The 19227-nt window shown below is 46.7% G+C and overlaps 7 protein-coding genes across 7 annotated transcripts; 3 read left to right on the forward strand and 4 right to left on the reverse strand.

Moving 5' to 3' along the window:
• Positions 1-247: 247 nt before the first annotated feature.
• Positions 248-8168, reverse strand: LOC128256068 (DE-cadherin). Its single transcript, XM_052986121.1, is given in 3 exon segments — positions 248-4323; positions 4325-5290; positions 6828-8168. Coding segments are annotated over 3 exon segments (4521 nt in total). The 5' UTR covers positions 7452-8168; the 3' UTR covers positions 248-1392.
• Positions 8169-9452: 1284 nt separating this feature from the next.
• On the forward strand, positions 9453-11554 carry LOC128256081 (F-actin-capping protein subunit alpha). Its single transcript, XM_052986145.1, has 3 exons — positions 9453-9945; positions 10067-10236; positions 10296-11554. Exons 1-3 carry the CDS (start codon positions 9705-9707, stop codon positions 10743-10745), a joined length of 861 nt encoding a protein of 286 aa, XP_052842105.1. The 5' UTR covers positions 9453-9704; the 3' UTR covers positions 10746-11554.
• LOC128256083 (uncharacterized) lies at positions 11439-12329 on the reverse strand. Its single transcript, XM_052986147.1, has 2 exons — positions 11856-12329; positions 11439-11797 (listed from the first exon to the last, which is right to left on the reverse strand). The coding sequence occupies exons 1-2, from the start codon at positions 12142-12144 to the stop codon at positions 11562-11564; spliced, it is 525 nt and encodes a 174-aa protein (XP_052842107.1). The 5' UTR covers positions 12145-12329; the 3' UTR covers positions 11439-11561.
• A 102-nt stretch (positions 12330-12431) lies between these two features.
• On the forward strand, positions 12432-13233 carry LOC128256086 (39S ribosomal protein L54, mitochondrial). The gene is made up of 3 exons (XM_052986149.1): positions 12432-12656; positions 12723-12856; positions 12915-13233. The coding sequence occupies exons 1-3, from the start codon at positions 12554-12556 to the stop codon at positions 13074-13076; spliced, it is 399 nt and encodes a 132-aa protein (XP_052842109.1). The 5' UTR covers positions 12432-12553; the 3' UTR covers positions 13077-13233.
• Positions 13234-13240: 7 nt separating this feature from the next.
• On the forward strand, positions 13241-14862 carry LOC128256075 (chitinase-3-like protein 1). The gene is made up of 3 exons (XM_052986137.1): positions 13241-13380; positions 13433-13889; positions 13959-14862. The coding sequence occupies exons 1-3, from the start codon at positions 13293-13295 to the stop codon at positions 14845-14847; spliced, it is 1434 nt and encodes a 477-aa protein (XP_052842097.1). The 5' UTR covers positions 13241-13292; the 3' UTR covers positions 14848-14862.
• Positions 14850-16811, reverse strand: LOC128256077 (chitinase-3-like protein 1). The gene is made up of 4 exons (XM_052986140.1): positions 16583-16811; positions 16354-16530; positions 15845-16112; positions 14850-15787 (listed from the first exon to the last, which is right to left on the reverse strand). Exons 1-4 carry the CDS (start codon positions 16647-16649, stop codon positions 14887-14889), a joined length of 1413 nt encoding a protein of 470 aa, XP_052842100.1. The 5' UTR covers positions 16650-16811; the 3' UTR covers positions 14850-14886.
• A 461-nt stretch (positions 16812-17272) lies between these two features.
• Positions 17273-19077, reverse strand: LOC128256076 (acidic mammalian chitinase). The gene is made up of 5 exons (XM_052986138.1): positions 18968-19077; positions 18734-18910; positions 18321-18591; positions 18054-18262; positions 17273-17986 (listed from the first exon to the last, which is right to left on the reverse strand). Exons 1-5 carry the CDS (start codon positions 19035-19037, stop codon positions 17301-17303), a joined length of 1413 nt encoding a protein of 470 aa, XP_052842098.1. The 5' UTR covers positions 19038-19077; the 3' UTR covers positions 17273-17300.
• Positions 19078-19227: the final 150 nt, after the last annotated feature.

Raw genomic sequence — 19227 nt, forward strand, 5'->3', positions numbered from 1 at the left:
CTATATACCAACAGGCACATATGTATTTATGTGTGTCTGGCGAAGAGCAAGCATAGCTAGCTGGAGCACTTGTGTACATTTTCATTAGTTCTAATAAAAATCCAGGGAGCGGAGCTTTACGGGCTAGCGGCCTATAAAAGATGTCCGGTTCTATGTGGCACCTCCGATCGAACTTTACGTTTTCAAGTATGAGGCGCTTCCTCAACCGCTTATCTCGCCCGTTAAATGATCAACACACAGAAATATATTCGATTTTATTATGTTTTTTATTTTAACACAATTACTGTGTGTTTGTGTGGCTCTTTCGTTTGTTGTAAATTATACAATTAATTAATATGTACTATATATAAATAAAGTATTTCAGCTTTTCACTGTTATGTTGGTTCGCCTTGGCATGTAAAAAATGTCCCCCTTTCGGCTTACTTGAGTCTTAGTAAATACGGAAAAAGACTTACAAAAATACATATCGCATTGATTTATTGAACATTTTCACTTACATATATGTATGTTTCTATATTTATATATATATATATATATATTATATCCCTTTTAATATAACATAGATATAGCTGCACACATTACAGGGAGAGTTAAGGTCTCCCTCGATTCGAAGAGCTTAAATAAGGTTCAACTGATTTATACATGTACTAGGAGACAACCCTAAGAACTTATACTGATATTGATGGGGTCTATATTTCTAGATAAATTACGATTAAAGTGTTAACTTAGATGTACCGACTTGTCTTATCAAATTGAGTTACCCTTTGATTTAGTGTAAATTTCTTTTAGTTCGGAAGTTCCAACGAATTCTAATTGAAGATCTGTCTTGTCTAGGCTCTCACGCGATATAATTCTTCGTATTACGTTGTGTAATGCATTTTCAGCTAACATAAATTCTTAATTTAACTACTATCTAGTGTTGGTGTAATGTATTTTTATGCAATGAAAAATGCATACTGATTTCGAATTCTCTTTATAGGAATATTTCGGTCGCTGTTTAGTTTCAATATATTATTGTGTTTTACCTAATATGTGGAATCGAAGCAATAACAGTTCTGCAGAATTTTGTGGTTTGTTCGCAGTTGCTTGGCTACATTAGTGTTAGCTTTAGTTAATATAGTTCGTTTACGTAAGATCAAGATCACTTTTTGCATTTACAAAACAAAAAACAAAAACGTGTTCCCCTGGGCCCTTGCAATACTCCTCCATAAAAATATATGTATATATATAATATATATAGTTTACCCATATATATATATCTCTCTTGAATCGACTTTGGGGCCGGCTAGGCCGGCGCCTCGTCCCGCCACTATCAACATCCGTACAACTCTTAGTATATAAAAAGTCTTTTCATTTCTACGTCATCTTCAACCCTGTGGCTGGCCAAGATTTCTATATGCGCCAGCCCTGGTCGTCGTCCACGTTGGAGTCGGTGTCCGATGGCTCCTCGCCGTACATGTCGGCCAGTTTGCGGAAGCGCGGTCCAAAGTTGGACAGGTAGTCGAAGTTGAGATCGCCGTCGTCGGTGCAGGACGCTAGGCTCGAGAGGCTGCCGTCGGAGTTGCCGTCACCCTCGTACGCGTAGTGCCGCACATCGTCCACGGTGGTGGCGCCCACGTCCCGGTCGCAGTTCTCCTTCTTGTCGCCCAGGAAGTCGGCGATGTCCGGTATGTCGTTGGGGTCGCGCATGCTCGCCTGCAGGGCATGCGGATCCTTGTAGAGCTTCTCCTCGTAGAAGGGCTGGCTGCGCAGAACATTCAGGTCGTAGTCCGTATCCCGCTCACCGCCACCCTCGTCCTCGTAGTTGATGATCGTCTCGCGAATGTCATCGATGTCCTTCTCGTGCCATCCGTTCTTCTGCTTCTTCTGAACCACGACGGCCAGCAGGATGATCAGCAGTAGCGCGAGGCAGACGATGATGGCGATGATGAAGTTGCGATCGATTCCGAAGCTGAATGCCACGGCCACGGACTGCTGACAGCCGCTGTCGATGTTCCGGAAAACTGAGGGCATTCCCAGATTGTAGGTCTGCTCGTTGATCGTCAGATTACGAATGCACCCGAAGAATCCTTTCTGGCTGGGCACATGGGTCCAATTTAGTTGCCTTCCCAACTGTTCCAAGTCCACCGGGGTACCGCCCAGCTGCAGCGGGGCATTCACATTTAAGAACTTATTAGGGCCGACTGGGGCACCCAAAGACTGGCACGTTGACAGGCGGCAGTTGTCCACTATCATCTCTATGCTAGTACGCTGCAGGATGATGTCCACTTGGTAGGTGCGGTCTGTCACCATCTTAATGTGCTGATACCGAAGCCGTATTGCACCCGATCCGTAGTCCACAGTCAGAACCACATAGCCATTATCGAGCTCCAGAGCTAGGAAATCCGAGATTGCCAGCAGAGGATTAAAGTTTAGAGGTCCCAGGTACATGATCAGACCCTGGTCAATCTGGGGCGTGACCTCCAAGCTAATCTTTGTGTTGTTGCAGGCGGCGATGGGCTCATAGAAGGCATAACCGGTGCCGTAGAAGGCAACGGAAACGAGTTCGCAGTGGGGTCCGGTGAAACCGTCTGTGCAGGTACACACGTCGTTCTCGCCAAGCTTCGGGCTTCCTCCATTCAGGCAACGTGTCATCAAAGGTGCCTCGCAGACGCATTGCGCCTGGACAAAGGCGTTCACGCCCACAAACGAGGTGGTGTTCGAGTAGATCATGTACGGAACCGAGCTCTTGTGCAGCTCATTTGTGCACGACTCCTCGCACTTGAACCCCTCGATCAGACACTCGTCGATATTCACCATTAGCATCTGCAGGTCCAGGTCGTTCTCCAAACGCTGCTGATTCTGGGCCACTATGCCGTTTAGCTTTTCCGGGGCATAGAACGGCGAGCCGTGGGCGGAGAAGCGCACATCGAGCGTCTGATTCTCATTTTGAAGCACCGTGAACACGTCCACGTTGGCTACCGAGGTATTGAACAGCTTGGCCAGAGAGTGCTGTAGGCGATCCTTGAGGGAAAGAGCATCAGGCGACCGAAAGTCGCGTGGCACTGATATAAACTCCTCCTTGGTTATGTTTATGAATCGGATGCTGCCACTCTTGTCCACCGCCTCTTCAGGCAACTCTCGAACCACCACGGTGACATCGGCATCCACGGAGTGACGGGGCACGAACATTGACTCCTCGGTCACTGTAAACTGGAGATCGTATTCTCCCTGGGCGGTGTGCACTAGCATGGTGATCATTCCCGTGCTGGGATTCAGCCGAAACTTGTCGTGCGGCAGGTCCTTCCACTCAAAGTACTTATCCTCCAGGTCCCAGTCATCCAGGTCGTCCACGAAAACGCGACCAATGTCGGTTTCCGGCGCCTCCCCCTTGTAATTGTAGATGAAGATGCGCGACGAGCCCTCACTCATGGCATTGTCGTTGATATCGCCAATCACCAGGTGCAGAATGCTCACCGCACTCTGCCGCGGCACGCCAGAGTCACTGATGCGGATGGGGATGAAGTACTCCTTCTGGGCCTCCCGATCGAACTGCACGTTGGCGTGCAGAAAGTCCCCGTCCATGCTGAACTTCGTCTTGATGTCCGGCGAGGCCTCGCTGTCGATGCCGAAGGTAAAGTTTCCCGCCCCCGGAGTGTCGTCGTAGTCATTGGCAAGCAACTGCACCACATGGCCGGGATTGCGGTTCTCCTGCCAGTAGACGGGCATTTCATTTATCAGGAACGGAGCGTTATCGTTGATGTCCTTCAACGTGATCGTCACCTCCTTCAGCTTACTGACCGTGGTGCCCACCCCATCCTCGTCGTTGGCCTTGATCAGCACCTGCCAGTTTTTGTGGCCGTTGGGTGGATCGCGGTCCAGCGTCTTGACCAACCGCAGGCAGCCGCTGTTGTCGATGGTCCAGCGATTGCCATCGTTCTGGTGCATCGAATAAACAATATGCTGATCGGCGTTGCGATCCTTTATGTCCGGGTCGTAGGCCTCCACTGTAAGGATGCAGTCGTCGTAGGTGGTCTCCTCCAGAATGGTGACGCTGTAGTCCTGCTTAAAAACCGGAGGGTTGTCGTTTACATTCTCGATTTTAATCACCACCGTGGTGTAGTCGTCGTAAATTCCGTCGAAGGCCCGCACCTTCAGCTCGTACTCCGTGATCGTTTCGTAGTCTAACTTTTGATTGACCGTGATCTTGCCGGTCTTAAGGCCGATTTTAAAGGCGTCGCCCTCGTTGCCGCCCTCGATGCTGTAGAGGATCTGTGAAGCGTTGTCCTCGTCCTCGGCCTTCACCTCAATCACCTCGGTATTGGTGTTGGCGTCCTCGAGCAAGCCTCTCCGCCAGATATTTTGTCTGCTGGAAGTGCGGCTTGTGGTCGTTCTTGTCGCCAATGGAAATGCGAAACACCTGGTGGCCACGGTTTGGCTCGCCATTATCAAACAAACTCGACGGTGAATTGTCGCTGGCAATCACCTTCACGTTGTAGAAATCACGCTCCTCGCGATCGAAAGTTGTCAAAGCGGTGATGTTGCCCGTATCGGGATCGATAGTGAAATACTCTCGGTTGTCCGCCAGCTCGAAGGAAACAATATTATTAGCCGAAGTGCCGTCCATGTCGAAGGCGCGCACTTGCATCACAGGTGTGCCGGGCGGTTCGTTCTCCAAAATCGTGCCCGATTTCACCTCCGTGTAGTAGGGAATGTTATCGTTTACATCCTCCACCTGGATTTTGATCTGATGCTCCGTGCCCAGTTCGTGGGTGTTACGCACAATCATGGTGAGCGTGTAGTCCGTGATGGCCTCGTAATCTAGCGTTTTGCCCAGGCTTATGGTCACCTCGTTGCCGATCTGATTGAACACGAAAGTGTTTTTGCTGTTCGTCTGCTCTGTTCGGCCAGTATTTAGCTCAAAGATCACCTCCGGTTTATCTGGCATATTGGATACTGCCCGTAATGTGGCGATCGGATGTGTGAAGTTCTTGAGATTCTCCTTCAGGTAGATGGGTGTGTCGATGGGGTTCACAAAGGACGGGGGCTTGATCGAGGACTCCACCACCCGGATGCGCACTTCGGTCCGCGCATCCTGCGGCGGATCGGGGACAACGTTGTAAGCCCGAACATTTATCGCATACGACTGGCCGGGTCGCTTGTCAATTGGTCGATTTAGATAGATAATTCCCGACTCCTTGTCGATCTTGAAGTACTGGAAGTCACGCTCCCGCAGAATCTCGTACTCGACCAAACTATTGTTTCCATCGTCGAAATCGCTGGCACTGATAGACATCACCACCGCGTCGGGCTGCAAGTAAAAGGTAAAGATAAAGCAAAACATTTTTGGGGGTTTCTCTTTTCCTTCCGCTAGTCCAACTTTCCTGCAAGTTTGCCCAAATCAGGATCAAACACATGTCTCCGCTCTACTTCCTTCAACCACCTTTCCTTCAATGCTATCTGAGCAAAAGCCTAAGTTTAACTGAAACCTTTTCGCGGAAATTTTGCTGCTACAGAGCTTTGCTTAAAATAGCAGCGGCAAAAAAAAAGAGGAAATTAGAAAAGGGAAGGCAGGCATTCGACGTTAAGAACTTTCTGGTATAGTATTCCTTTGATGGTATTAGGGATTAGGGATGCCGAATCGTTAATATCTTTTTGTTTATTGAACAAATGAAAATTATGTAATAAGTTTTAAGGAAATTTGTCTAAAATACGCCTAACAGTTTTTTATTATATTAACGAATAAAAGTAAATTTTTAGAAACTTAAAACTTATCTTCTTAATACGTTTGTGAAGTGTTTTACTATAATCTCTAGTCTTTAGTAAAAGTAATCATTAGCTGTTACGTTTGCAGAGTATTTTAAGAAGTTTGTAGAAATTTTTGGGAAAATTTTACACAAACTATTATACCCTAACATGTATTTAAGCTAAAATTAGTTTTCAGGGTATGCCTCGTGGGCTTGCCCTTTGTTATTTGGCTGGACGACAAGTTTTTCTAGTCGCAAACATGGAAATGGCGAAAAAGAAAAGGCGGCCCAGGGCGTTGGAAAGGGTTTCAAGGTTTCTAGTATCGAGCCGGGCGAGCAATGAACCCAAAACTCGTCTCTAAGTGGTCGCCCTCCTACGCCAAGCGAAAACTAGTTCCGCCCATGAAGATGTTCGCCCATGAACTGGCCGAATGGTTAATTAAGGCTGCATGGACTGCAGGACGTGCGACAGTTGGGGCGTCTGTCTTTTAAAGTGGGCAGGTGGGCGATGGACGGATGTTGGTAGTTGGAATAGCACATAAATACCAGTAGTCAAACACAAAAATTTTCCTTTTAACTAAAAATGTTTTGGAATTGTCGCAAAAGTACATTTATTACAAAAAAGTATGAAAATTGTTACGATTTTTATAATTTCTTCATGACCATTTAAATATTCTCTATTCAATTCTAATCATATATAATCGCAATAAAATTATAAAATTCTTGTTTGTTATGTTTTCGAGTGTGTACTTTTAGCTTCAACATAGAAATACATTTATTTCGTTTGAAAATATACAATTTTAAAAGCTTTTGGATAACTTTTTCTGTATTTAGCCTATTCTGCCTTAGGTTTCCAAGTTTTAAACTAAATTCCTCAGTACAAAACTTTAAATTCCTGGTCTCGTTTTTTCTAAGTTCAATAACACAATTAAGCTAGGTGTATGACATGACGGCAGAGGGGGACGAAATCGAACGGAATGACATCACTCCGACACCGACCCACTTACTTGGCCAAACCGCAGTAATCCGGGGTCCACGAATTTGGCAAGCAATGGCGGGCAGAGTGAGCCAACTCCAGTTTAGTCCAAGGGCCACACTCACCTGGGCATTTTCCGACATGGACTCGTCGTAGCGAGCCTTGTTAAATGCCGGAGCATTGTCGTTGATGTCCTCGATGGTCACGTTGAAGGTGCAGACGTCGTCCAACGGGGGCAGCCCATTATCCGTGGCCTGAACAGTGACGAAGACGAACTTCTCGTGGATCGGCTCATCGCGGTCGAAGGTGTGGGAGGTGGTGATCACGCCCGAGCTGGGGTTGATGAAGAACTTGGGCCGCTCGTACGGCGACTGGACGAGACTGTAGCGAATGACCTGATCGGGATCGGGGTCGGCAGCCTCCACGGTGAGCACGTAGGTGTTCTCCGGCTGCTCCTCCTTGACCTTCGGAGCGTATCCGGCACAGTTCTTGAAGGCGGGCTTTCGGTTGTCGCGGAAGGAGGTCTTGTCCGGCGGCGAAAGAATTGCGAGGGCGGGTGACAGGACACTGAGCGCCACGAGGACGGCCAGGAGCGGTCTCGCGGGGATTAGTCGCCGGCCGAGGTCGCGGCATTTCCGCTTGTGCTGCTGGTGCGTCTGTTGCTGGGCGGGATTGAGGACGCCGGCCTGTTGGGTCACCGACATGATAATGCAGTAGCTACTGGACAATCGCTGGACACTGGTGGACATGCTCCTTAGCGGCGATCCGCCATCTCTGACTCTCTTTTTCAGCCGGACCACTACTTTTGAGCACTTCTTTGTGAATCACCCAGTATTATTCTGTCCACTCACTCACACTTTGGCACACCTTTTACTTTTACGTGCTCTGTTTGTATTGCCACTTCTATTTCTATTTGCACTTCTCTTGTTTCTCTCAGTGTGCCGTTTGTTTGGACTGCATTTTCATGGCAACCGCTCAATTATCAATTATCAATTCAATTCAATCGAAATCGAACTCGTACAGTTCGCCCCGTGATTATAGACCGACTTATTCCGATTTCGGTGCAGCTGCTCTGCCTGATATTTCGTTCACTTTTATCTTTCACTCATCCGCTTTAACACTCTCTTTCTCCCTCGCCCTCTCTCTTTCGCTCCGCAAACAGGTAAGACCAGGTAAAAAAGTGGTTACACGCACACCACTGAGCGCGCGCATTTGTGTGCGTGCTTCAGTCCTAGCGTTGGTATGTGTGTTACCAACTCTTGATTAAAAAAGGCACTTTTCGTTGGTATTTCGTTATGACTTGTACACTTTGGCGAATAAAATTCAATAATTAGATCGCAAAACGTATTTTTGCCCACTTTTGTCGCTTAATTCGCGAGAAACTGCGAAGCTGCAAGAGCGAAACGGTTTCGAAACTCCGATCGACGCGCGAGACAACCGCTCAATTCAAAATCAAGAAAAAATTGGTCGGAGAGCGGCAGAGGTGGCAAAGCCTCGATACAAAATCGACGTCATCGATGTTTTCAAAATATAGGTTCTATCGATGTTTGTCAGGATTCATCGATGTTTTACCATCTCTAATGCATTTTCGCTGTGGTGTAAGGCCTCGCTAGCTGCGGAGTAAGTCCCCGCTAAAATTCCGTGAGCACATTCTGTTAATGGCAGTTTTGACAATGACCGTGTTTGGGACCCAAACAAGGTATAGATAATACCTAGGTAGGGACAACGTACACATCAGTTTAGTTATCTAGGTTATGTAATACGCCATTTCTGCACAAATTATTGGGAACATGTCCCAATAATAGCAAATAAATTGGGGATACAATAATTGAATTACGCTATTTTTATACGCACTGGCAAATATGCCTTATAAAGCAAAAAGTTGATATATTGTGTTCAAGTTGCAGTATCTATTATTATTAAATTAATTAAATAAATTACATAATTAAAAATTTAACCTTAAACTTATAAAAATACTTCAGTTCCTAAATAACTCTAGCACACCTCTTTTCTAAAAATAAATACTAAATCTAAAGTTAGAGTACCAAATTTGGTAAGATACGTAGACATGTACCTAGGAATAAGGTACCCCACATCACTTTTAATACTATACCGCGGACCACTGGTTGACAGCTCTCTTAAAAACTGAGGATCATATTTTATTATATATGTTTTTTCATGTTTTACTTTTGTGAGCTGTGCGATTGCTAATTCATACTTTATGGGCTTTTTGTGGATTATTTAAATACTTAAATACGTAAAACTCATTTATTCAAGTTAGCGACTCTAATTTAACCACATTATTTAATATTTATATATATTATTATTTGTTAAGATACTCTTATGCTCATATTCAAAGTCAATTTAATTGCTAAAAAACATCAGCACTATAAATTTCAGTGGAGATAATTTCGTTTGGTTAAATAAAATCTTTTAAGTTTTATTGACCTAAAAATTTCATTGATTTCAAAGGCCTAAAACCTAAAAATTTCATTTAACATAAAATTTGAATCAGGAGTTAAGGGTATTAACATATCGGGTATGGTATTAAAAATGTGTTTAGGTAAAAAGTTTAGAAAAGCCTGGAGATTATTTTTCGCTATTAAATATTTATTTTTGATTATTATTATTATTACGAATTCAAAGGGGCCCGCCATCGTTTTGCCATTCTCATGTCTGTTTTTGTAGCAGTGGAGTCCAGTCATTAAAAATACTCGTGAAATGTAGCAGGTACAGGTACACAAGTAACGTCCATCACTAGCGCAGAGTGAAAAAAAACACTGAATCGAATCGTCATCGTCTTGGCCCATTAATTGCGGAGAAAAAAGATAGCAACTCGCTGCAGAGCCGAAGAAAAGGGTTGAGGAAGAGTTAAAGCAACACCGCAACGCCCAAGCACTACACAGAGCGATCCCGGCCAGTACCAGAACCCAAGGAACAGGAAATCAGACCAAACCAAACAACCGCCCCTGCCCCGAATTCGTGAATCACCCAGTGGAACTATGGAGCAGACCCCGATCACCGATGCGGAGAAGGTGCGCATCGTTGCGGACTTCATCCTGCACGCGCCGCCCGGCGAGTTCAACGAGGTGTTCAACGATGTGCGTGAGCTCCTGAAAAACGATACCCTGCTGAAGGATGGGGCCAGCCACGCCTTCGCCCAGTACAACAAGGACCAGCTGACCCCGGTCCGCATCGAGGGCACCGACCACAACGCTATCATATCGGAGCACAACGATCTGGGTGAGTGTAGTCAACGAGCATATGCCCATAAACGGACAAAGCCCCGCCATGAGTCACATTCCAAATGCTTGGCATTTTGGCTGATATCTCAAGCCTTTACTGATAAGCGATTGCGTTCCAGGCAACGGTCGCTTCTACGATCCGCGCACAAAGCAAGCCTTCAAATACGACCACCTACGGAAAGAGGCCTCCGACTACCAGGACGTGGAGGCGGATGCCAGCGCGGAGCCCTGGAGGGCCGCCATGGATCTGGAGACGCTCGCCTACACTGCCAGTCACTATAGACACGGGGTATGCCCAGCTGACCAGTAGATCATCTACATGTTATAACCCTAAAATTCTCTCGATAGGTCAGCTCAGTCTTTGGAAAGGCGCAGGGCAACCAGATCACCCTGACAATTTGCATTGAGGACCACCAGTTCCAGCCGAAGAACTACTGGAACGGCCGATGGCGCTCCCAGTGGCATGTCAGCTTCCAGGCGGGCAACGGATCCGCCGAACTAAAGGGCGTGCTAAAGGTTCAGGTGCACTACTACGAGGACGGCAACGTACAGCTGGTGTCCTCGAAGGAGTGCCGCGAGAGCGTGGTGGTCAGCAACGAGCAGCAGCTGGCCAAGGAGGTGATCCGCCTTATCGAGGAGGCCGAGAACGAGTACCAGCTGGCCATTTCGGAGAACTACCAGACGATGTCGGACACGACTTTCAAGGCCATGCGCCGGCAGCTGCCCATCACCAGGACCAAGATCGACTGGAGCAAAATCGTCTCGTACAGCATTGGCAAGGAGCTGAAGACGCAATAAGACCAGGAGGTGCAAGCGGAAGAGGAGCGGACACAGTCGACAAAGCGGCCCAACAGTCTTCCACTTGCCATGGCCAAGCGAGCATAGGAACCGATCATCAGCATTAACACCACAACATCCAAACAGAAGCAGCAGGAATACGAATACGAGGGCGGGCAGGCGCCAGCCCGCCAAATAAAATGTCTGTAATTGGCTATATACATACGAACATATACCTACATTTATATATATAGACAGCGTGTATTTATACTGTGTTATATAACGACGAAAGTGCATATACATAACTATAACGTCTACGATCGGAGACAATTTGATTGCAAGCATTTGGATGACTTTAGCCTGACGGTGAACGATGATGCACTGCTGCCTCGTCTGAGTCACGATCGCCACCAATTGTCGCCTTTATCGTTTAAGAAAGAGCATTAAACGCGGATTTTATCATGTCCTTTGACCTATGTATTATTCTAATTTTAAACGAATCAAACACGAGATCTGCGCTCTAGATGGGCCAGCTAGTTCTTCGATTTGGAACACCGAACAGCCGACTCTCGACTATTTTAAGCGCTATTATTAGAGCACCCATTCAAGTTTTCTGCTTTCCCGATTGTTCACCACCACCTACAGCATGAGCATGAATATTAACTAAGCTAAACCACTGATCCTTTTGCCAGCTCTATATTGACAAACAATAACTGAAGACTTTGATTTTATAAAAACAATAAATTTGTAATTAAAATAACATAACTATAAAACATTTAAGATTGCTTGAATTAGTCAAATTTAAAGAGAATAAACTAATTGAATCGGAATTCTTGGTTACTTTGAATGCTTTTCCGTTTTTTCGGCATTTAGTAGATTTGTTTCGGAAAGAATAACATCGGAATCCACTTGTTGGGCGGGCACTTTGCTTAGGCTCTCGGGCAGATCGAAGGTTAGTTCCTCGGATTTCTTGAGCAGGAAGCGCTTTTCGGGATTAAGTTTGGTTTCCAGCTCCAGTCGGTCGATCAGCCAGCCTCTATCCGGCTGATGGGACGCCCAGAAGTATAGGGTTCCTGTGGATTGAATATGTTATATACTATCTGTATTTGGATTAGGAATACATGGGTGTACCTTTATCTTTGCTGCCCCGCACGGAAACCTCAAAATGCGCCATCTCCGCATTGCAGTTGTTGTTGGCATTAGACAGATCAATACCCGAATCCTTGATGGGCTCTCCCAGGAGACCCACAGCTCCTCGATGATTTCGCAGTGCTTTTAGCGCCAGTTTGTAGTACTCGCAGGATCTCACCCGATCCTCCATCTTCCAGCGCATGTACATCACGGCGGATATGGAGGCCACGGCGCCGTAGACGCATATGTTTCCCAGTGTTCGGTTGGAGGGCATTCTTAGTCCCACCATTTTGCCAACGCTTTTTATTCAAACTATCTGTTGTCACTTGTGTAATATTCGTTATAGCCGGTGTCGAGTTAGAGATGACAGTCAGCCGATATTAATTTTATTTTTCAAATAACTGACACAAATAATCTTTAGTTTAGCTCTTATTGTACTGAGTTAATCTTAAAATTTTTAAAATTAGCGCTATATGTGTTAAGCAATACCTTATTATTTATAAAAATTCCCTTGATTGTTATTTGTTTTGATATAACAGCTGACTGCTTAAGTGTGACCGTATTTTCTAGCCAGGGCTGCAACGTCGCACTCACATTTTGCAGATTATACAACAAAACGTTTTGTAAATACTTTGCACTAATTTAACAGTTTTTTGTCAATTAAAGTGATAACTTAGGAGTAATCAAACACAGCAAACATGAGCAACTTAACGGCGGCTTTCCAAATGTTAAGGCAGCGATTGATAGCTCCAGCGATAGGAAACTCCACGCGTTGTTATGCCGTCAAACCGGCGGCGCCAGGTAAAGCTCCACATAAAGATCGAATTAGTTAATAAATATGTAACTAATAGTAACTAAATTCCAAAGCGGGCAAGAAGAAAAAGCTTGGCAAGCTGGGACCCATTATGGAAAAGAAAATCATTCCCGTGGAGACGGACGCCAATAAATTGGTCAACTATGTGTGCGGTAGCAACTACCTCAAAACTGGCGAGGACGTAAAGGTAAGCAGTCTGTCAACAATTGCCAGGATATATGCTCAAACATCACGCCTCGTTACAGATCAAACCGGATGCTGAGTATCCCGACTGGCTGTGGTCCCTGAACACCCAAGGCATCATCCCGCTGGACGAGCTGGATCCCAATTCCAAGCAGTACTGGCGCCGCCTGAGGAAAATGGCTCTGCGGCGCAACAACCAGCTGTCCAAGCTCAAGAAGTTCTAGGTTTTATCGTTGATCGTTAACCGTTGACTTTGGAGACCCGAACCCGACCCTCAAGGCGACCCATGTTGTTTGCCATGCTCTCCTGAGCAACAAGTGTGTAAACACTATGTTTTCCCTTTAAAAAACAAACCGCAAATACATTTTTCCTTATCAATAATCGTGGTGATGCTATAAAAGTCGTGGAGTTGCGGGTTACATGAAATCAGTGATTAAGAAATGTGGCACGGATATTGTCTTGTTTTGCTGCTCCTCGGGGCAATCCTCATGGGACGGGCAAACTCAATCGCACAGCAGAACTCCACAAGTAAGTAGGTGTTATCCCTTCACCCCGGAATATCAGAGTAATCCTCTTGCAGAGCATGTTGTCTGCTACCATGGAACTTGGTCTGTTTATCGACCTGGTCTGGGCAAGTTCAGCGTGGAGAACATCGATCCGTTCCTGTGCACCCACTTGATCTACGCCTTCCTGGGCATCGAGGAGACGGGTCAGCTGCGGGTGATTGACGCCTATTTGGATCTCGAGGATAACGCTGGTCGCGGCAATATCAAAAGCTTCAATGCCCTCAAGCTAAAGAATCCCGTGCTCAAGACTTTGGTGGCGGTGGGTGGTTGGAACGAGGGTTCCAAACGGTTCTCTATAGTGGCCGGAGATCCCGTGAAGCGAGCCAAGTTCGTGGACGATGTGGTCAGGTTCTTGCAGCGCCATGGTTTCGATGGCCTAGATCTGGACTGGGAGTATCCCGACCAGCGTCACAGTCTGCAGAACGAGGATCGCTCCAACTACATTACGTTTTTGAAGGAGCTAAAAGAGGGGTAAGCTAAGGAGATGATTGAGCAGCATTCAGTGAGCAACTTTGACCACAAAATGTAACCCATTCCTAGCCTGGAACCCTTTGGCTTCATGCTCAGTGCCGCTGTGGGATCAGCCCAGTTTTCCGCTGAAATATCTTACGACATTCCGGCCATTGTTCCGTATCTCGATCTGATCAACGTGATGGCCTATGACCTGCACGGTCCTTGGGACGACGTGGTGGGCATCAATGCTCCCCTGTACGCCGCGGCTAGTGATGCCAGCGATTCAACCGGACGGAAGCAGCAGCTTAACGTGGACGCCATAGTCAAGTACTGGTTGCTGGCAGGTGCTCCGCCAGAGAAACTGGTCCTAGGAGTGCCCTTCTACGGACGCGCCTTCACCTTGACCACCGCCGAGGGCAATCAGCCAGGATCTCCCCATATTGGAAAGGGAATTGCGGGGAATTACTCCCGCGAACCAGGTGTCCTGGGCTACAACGAGCTCTGCGAGCTCATGCAGCAGGAGGAGTGGACCCAGAAGTGGGAGTCCGAGCAACAGGTGCCCTACGCCTTCAGGCAGCGCCAGTGGGTGGGCTACGAGGATGCGCGTAGCCTGTCGCTCAAGGCGCAGTATGTGATGGACCACCACCTGGCAGGCATCATGATCTGGTCCTTGGAGTCGGATGACTTCCGTGGCACTTGTGGCCAGCAGAGCTATCCGCTGCTGCACGAGATCAACCGCGTGCTCTTCGGCGGCAAAACTCCTACTGGTTTGACCAACGAATCGAACGAGGACAAGCCCAATGAAGAGTTCTGCTGCCCGGCTGGTGCTCCTGAGGGATATGTTCGTGACCCGGAGAACTGCTCCAAATTTTACTTCTGCAATGGCGGCAACACCCACAGTTTTGACTGTCCCAAGGGACTGAGTTTTGACCTAAACACGAACAGCTGCGATTACTCCGGCTCAGTAAAATGCTAGCCTTTGTTTCCCCAATCGAGTTATCTGTATTTATTGGATCTAGTCAACTATCTTGAGGTTCAGCGGCATGTTCTTGAAGTTGTAAACGGGCATGCCCCGTCGCCAGATTACAAATTCCTTGTCACACTTGACCTCAGCGGCCGGTCGGCAGATCAACTGGGCTTCGTCGAAGTACTGACCCTCGTGGCACTCGTAGTAGATCCTGTCCCCGTTGCGACACTCGTAGTAGAGCCGACAGTCCCACCCATCGCGCCAGAATCCATCCTGCGGACATAGCCCACTGACCTCAGTGGTGGGCTTTTCGGTTGTGAGGGCATTCTTGTCGCCGAGGGCCGAGAAGATTACGCGAAGTAAGCCATGACGCTCTCCACAAGCTCCCCGAAAGTCATCCACGTCGACTGTCCAGGCCATAGCGCCGCCCAACTTGTGCTTCTGCAGCAGGTGCATCTTGGCCCAGATGCTTTGTGGGTTCTCGTAGCTCACCCACTGATCTCCCCTCGTGGCGTAGGGCACTTTGGCCACCTGATCGAACTTCCTCGTCCAATTGGACTCCTGCACGCACCATTCGTTGTAGGTCATAAATCCAGACCTACGAGACAACTTGGTCTTTTTGCCGGGTCCTTTGCAGGGCGATCCCACCGTTGTCCGGTTCTTATCCATGGTGTAAGAACGTACAAACAGTGGGATGCCCAAGATGAGTTTCTGCGGTGCCCTTCCGTGCTCAATCCAATGTTCTATGGCATCGGCTACGCTACCTTCATTCCTAAGGAGCGGAGCATTGTAGGCCAGACGCAGGCGGTACGGATCCCGCTCATCGTGCAGCATCAGATGAACAAAGTCGCAATTCTTCACTATCTGCGGGATGTTGTAACTCTCCAGGGTCCCTTTGTCCGTTCGCCCAAGCACAGCCACCATTAGTATAAACTTATGCTCCCGAAATCTGTCGAATGGGGAAATCCTTAATTGATGATATATAGCCCTACCTGCCCCCACTTACGATAATCCCAGCTCCTCCAGCAGGAGCACAAAGTTCTTTCGATCATCCGACTGACCGCCGCGCTGCGTGGGATAGCGCCAATCTATCTGGACGCCATCGAATCCCCACTTATTCATGAACGCTATCATCGAGGTGCAGAAGTGGTTCCGACTGGAAGGGGAGGCCACCATCCTGGAAAACCCCCTAGACTCCTCCTGCCATCCACCGGCGGTGAACATCACCTTCCTTATGCTATCAGTCTTCATATTTTTAACGCTGTTCAGCATGTCTGCAATGTTTGGGAAGATTGAATTTAATTATTCCTCATAGTTGAATTCTGCAATTATGGATAATCTGTATCGAAAGGCGTCTTATATTAATTGGTATTTAAATCAATAAATACATTTTTTTAATTATTGTTATTTTATTATTTAAATTATTTTGGCTTTAAAATTACAAAAATATAAAGAAATTAATCGGAAATTGCCAATCTATAAAATCATTTTTTGAAAACACATAATGCAATTTACCTTTCTCCAAGAGCAGTTGTTTGTCAGTGATCTTTAATTCGCCAGTCTCTTCATCCACACCTACACCAGAACCAATGACCAGGTGAGTGCAAAGCCTGGAGTCCAAGTTCCAATCAAAGAACTGACTACGTTCTTTGAAATAGTAGGAGGCCAAATCATATTGACAGAAGATGTTGTCTGCAGGAATAATCGGTTAGTTCTCCAAAGAAATGCACCAAAATATACTAACACTCTTTTGCCGAACACCCGCAGATCAGAAATATCATTATCATTAAAATACACTTAAAAGAAGCCATGGCAAACACTAATCTAACGAACTTGAAATTTGAGTAGTTTTTGGCTTATTGCACATATAGTGAAATGGTTCAAGTCTTACTTCTGTAAGTTTTGGTTTATTTTTATTTCCAGAACAGTTAAAGTGTTGATTCTGAATGAGTTTAAAGAAAACTCACCCCAAAAAAGCACCGATAACTCGATGCATATTTATTTTTCAAAAATTAATTGTTTAATTGCCTTGTTTCGTGTATTAAGATTTAATCTTGCAGGTAATTTTATAACTTTTATTCAATTAAGGTTTTTCGTAATATTAAAGTTTCACCTATATTTTAAGAATCAAAACTACTGTGGTCATGACCTAAACAGCAAGCAACTAAACATTTCTTAACATTACCTCACTTATGTGTACAAATATACTTTCTGGTAGACAAGTCCATGAGTTGTTATTCTTTATATCATTATTTCAATATTGAAATTGAATCATATGCAGTTGCCTCATGGCCTATCCAAGACCTTTCCGTTCAGTCCGCTTTCAGTGACTAAGAGTTTTCATTGTAAATATTATTATGAAAACGTTAAATCTAATCTGGATTTGGCTAGTCATAAATTTCGATTTATACGACGATTTCATAGATTAATGCAATTTTTGCGTATTAATATTTGCTGTTTATTTAATAGGGACAATTGACCTCCCACTCCCAGTTGCAGTTTTTGGTGGTGAGATCGAAATACAGTCCCTCCCCGCATTGGAAATCGTAACGGATGCCATCCACGCACTGATAGAAGGACCTGCAGCTGCCACTGAACCAGAAGTAGCCATTTTCGGAGCAGTCTCCGCTTCCGCCGCTTCCGCTGCCACCACTTCCTCCTCCGGGAGTGGGTGCAGGAGTGGGTGCGGGAGTGGGAGCCGGGGTAACACTTCCTCCGCCTCCGCTTCCGCCACCACCTCCTCCTCCGCTACCGTCCTTGCCCATAGCTCGGTTCATGGTCTTTAGCAGGGGATAGGTCTCGCCACAGAGGCCACGGAAATCATCCGTCTCGATGGACCACATCATGGCGCCACCCAGGTTGCGCGACTCCACCAGCTGCATCTTCATCTGGATGCTTTCGGGGTTGTCATAGCCGATCCACTGGTCGCCCTGGAAGGCATACGGAGCACCGTTCTGTTGATCGAAAACGGTGTGCCAGTTGTTCAGACAGATCTCGTGATAGCCCAGGAAGCCATTCTCGCGGGTGTAGATGCCAGCAGATCCGGGGCCAATGCAGGATGCTCCGGGCCAGTTCTGTGAGCTGTCGGACATCTGGTAGCTGTGGCCATAGAAGCCAATGCCCAAGAGCAGTTTCTCAGCGGGGGCACCTAAACCAAAAACACATTGGCTTAGTGCTGATATGTCAGGTTACCAAAAAAGATTCTTAAAATTTACCGTGCGATAGCCAATAGTCAATGGATTCGGTAACCTCGGGCAGGGGAGCATTCAGACCCAGATAGCCATCCAGAGCCATGTGGAAGTCGTAGGTCATCACATTGATGAAGGTCAGGTGCTGGGAAATGGCCGGAATGTCGTACGAGATGCTGGCCGACTTCTCGGAGGCACCCACAGCAATGCCCAGTTCCAGTCCATACTTATCGTAGCTGTAGATGATTGATATCCGTTAGCCTTTCCCAAAAGGTACCCACTATAGCCACTCACGTTTCCTTAATCTCACGCAGCAGGGTCACGAAGTTCTCGCGATCCGACGCAGCGCCTCCTCGCTGTCCAGGATACTCCCAGTCCAGATCCAAGCCATCGAAGCCATGCTGCTGGATGAAGGCCAGGGAGCTGGCGACAAAGGTGGCTCGCTTGCCCGGATCGGCGGCCATGGCCGAGTACTTCTCGGAGCCCTCGTTCCAGCCGCCCACCACCGCCAAAATCTTTAGTTTCGGATTGCGCTGCTTCAGGGCAATCGTCTGACTAATGAAGCCTATATAGAGAAAAGCATAATTGTCGTAATTTAAGTTGAAACCTAATTAATAACAGATCGGATCAGATATGATCGAGAATATTATGTGAAGCTATGGTTATTAAAAGCACTTTAAGTATGGAACTCTGAATTAGTAGCTTACCCAGTCCATCGTCCATGTCCAGCCAGGTGTCCAGGGACTTGAACTCGCCGGCATCGCTGATTCCGAAGAAGGTGTAGCTGATGTGGGTGCACAGCGAGGGATCGATGTCCGAGGGGGTGAACTTTCCATCGCCGGGACGGTAGTTGGCCCAGGTGCCCCAATAACAGTTGATCAACTCTGCGGGAAGGATCGAGTAAGGCACCTATTCCTGGACAATCTGCATCGCCTACTTACTTTCGCTACTGGCCACTTGGCCGAGGCAAAGGCAGAGAGCGGCCAAAGCCCAAACCGAGAATAACTTCATGATGCCTTTAGTCGGTTAATGATCGCAATAGCTTCGCGTATAATGGGACGGCGTTTATATAGGCCACTCCCCGGCCATTTCTTATCGGTACACACTGGCAATGTTGATAAATCGCCACTTCATTGTTGAAATAGAAAACAAAAGTCTAATATATTGCATTGGTTGAGGAATCTGAGGAAACTACACAATG

The sequence above is a fragment of the Drosophila gunungcola genome (genome assembly GCF_025200985.1).
Source record: "Drosophila gunungcola strain Sukarami chromosome 2R unlocalized genomic scaffold, Dgunungcola_SK_2 000013F, whole genome shotgun sequence".
Lineage (NCBI taxonomy): Eukaryota > Metazoa > Arthropoda > Insecta > Diptera > Drosophilidae > Drosophila > Drosophila gunungcola.

What these genes read in the sequence shown, in the direction of transcription:
- LOC128256083 (XM_052986147.1), bottom strand. Translation starts at nt 12,144, where the DNA reads ATGGTGGGACTAAGAATGCCCTCCAACCGAACACTGGGAAACATATGC. An exon ending in GCGGGGCAGCAAAGATAAAG is followed by an intron (nt 11,798 to 11,855) that starts GTACACCCATGT and finishes TTCAATCCACAG; the next exon opens with GAACCCTATACTTCTGGGCG.
- LOC128256076 (XM_052986138.1), bottom strand. Translation starts at nt 19,037, where the DNA reads ATGAAGTTATTCTCGGTTTGGGCTTTGGCCGCTCTCTGCCTTTGCCTC. An exon ending in CCAAGTGGCCAGTAGCGAAA is followed by an intron (nt 18,911 to 18,967) that starts GTAAGTAGGCGA and finishes TCCTTCCCGCAG; the next exon opens with AGTTGATCAACTGTTATTGG. An exon ending in CTGCGTGAGATTAAGGAAAC is followed by an intron (nt 18,263 to 18,320) that starts GTGAGTGGCTAT and finishes AATCATCTACAG; the next exon opens with CTACGATAAGTATGGACTGG.
- LOC128256077 (XM_052986140.1), bottom strand. Translation starts at nt 16,649, where the DNA reads ATGGCTTCTTTTAAGTGTATTTTAATGATAATGATATTTCTGATCTGC. An exon ending in ACAACTGCTCTTGGAGAAAG is followed by an intron (nt 16,113 to 16,353) that starts GTAAATTGCATT and finishes CAAACATTGCAG; the next exon opens with ACATGCTGAACAGCGTTAAA. An exon ending in CTGGAGGAGCTGGGATTATC is followed by an intron (nt 15,788 to 15,844) that starts GTAAGTGGGGGC and finishes CCCATTCGACAG; the next exon opens with ATTTCGGGAGCATAAGTTTA.
- LOC128256081 (XM_052986145.1), top strand. Translation starts at nt 9,705, where the DNA reads ATGGAGCAGACCCCGATCACCGATGCGGAGAAGGTGCGCATCGTTGCG. An exon ending in ATCGGAGCACAACGATCTGG is followed by an intron (nt 9,946 to 10,066) that starts GTGAGTGTAGTC and finishes ATTGCGTTCCAG; the next exon opens with GCAACGGTCGCTTCTACGAT. An exon ending in CCAGTCACTATAGACACGGG is followed by an intron (nt 10,237 to 10,295) that starts GTATGCCCAGCT and finishes TTCTCTCGATAG; the next exon opens with GTCAGCTCAGTCTTTGGAAA.
- LOC128256086 (XM_052986149.1), top strand. Translation starts at nt 12,554, where the DNA reads ATGAGCAACTTAACGGCGGCTTTCCAAATGTTAAGGCAGCGATTGATA. An exon ending in CGTCAAACCGGCGGCGCCAG is followed by an intron (nt 12,657 to 12,722) that starts GTAAAGCTCCAC and finishes TAAATTCCAAAG; the next exon opens with CGGGCAAGAAGAAAAAGCTT. An exon ending in AAACTGGCGAGGACGTAAAG is followed by an intron (nt 12,857 to 12,914) that starts GTAAGCAGTCTG and finishes GCCTCGTTACAG; the next exon opens with ATCAAACCGGATGCTGAGTA.
- LOC128256075 (XM_052986137.1), top strand. Translation starts at nt 13,293, where the DNA reads ATGTGGCACGGATATTGTCTTGTTTTGCTGCTCCTCGGGGCAATCCTC. An exon ending in CGCACAGCAGAACTCCACAA is followed by an intron (nt 13,381 to 13,432) that starts GTAAGTAGGTGT and finishes ATCCTCTTGCAG; the next exon opens with AGCATGTTGTCTGCTACCAT. An exon ending in TTGAAGGAGCTAAAAGAGGG is followed by an intron (nt 13,890 to 13,958) that starts GTAAGCTAAGGA and finishes ACCCATTCCTAG; the next exon opens with CCTGGAACCCTTTGGCTTCA.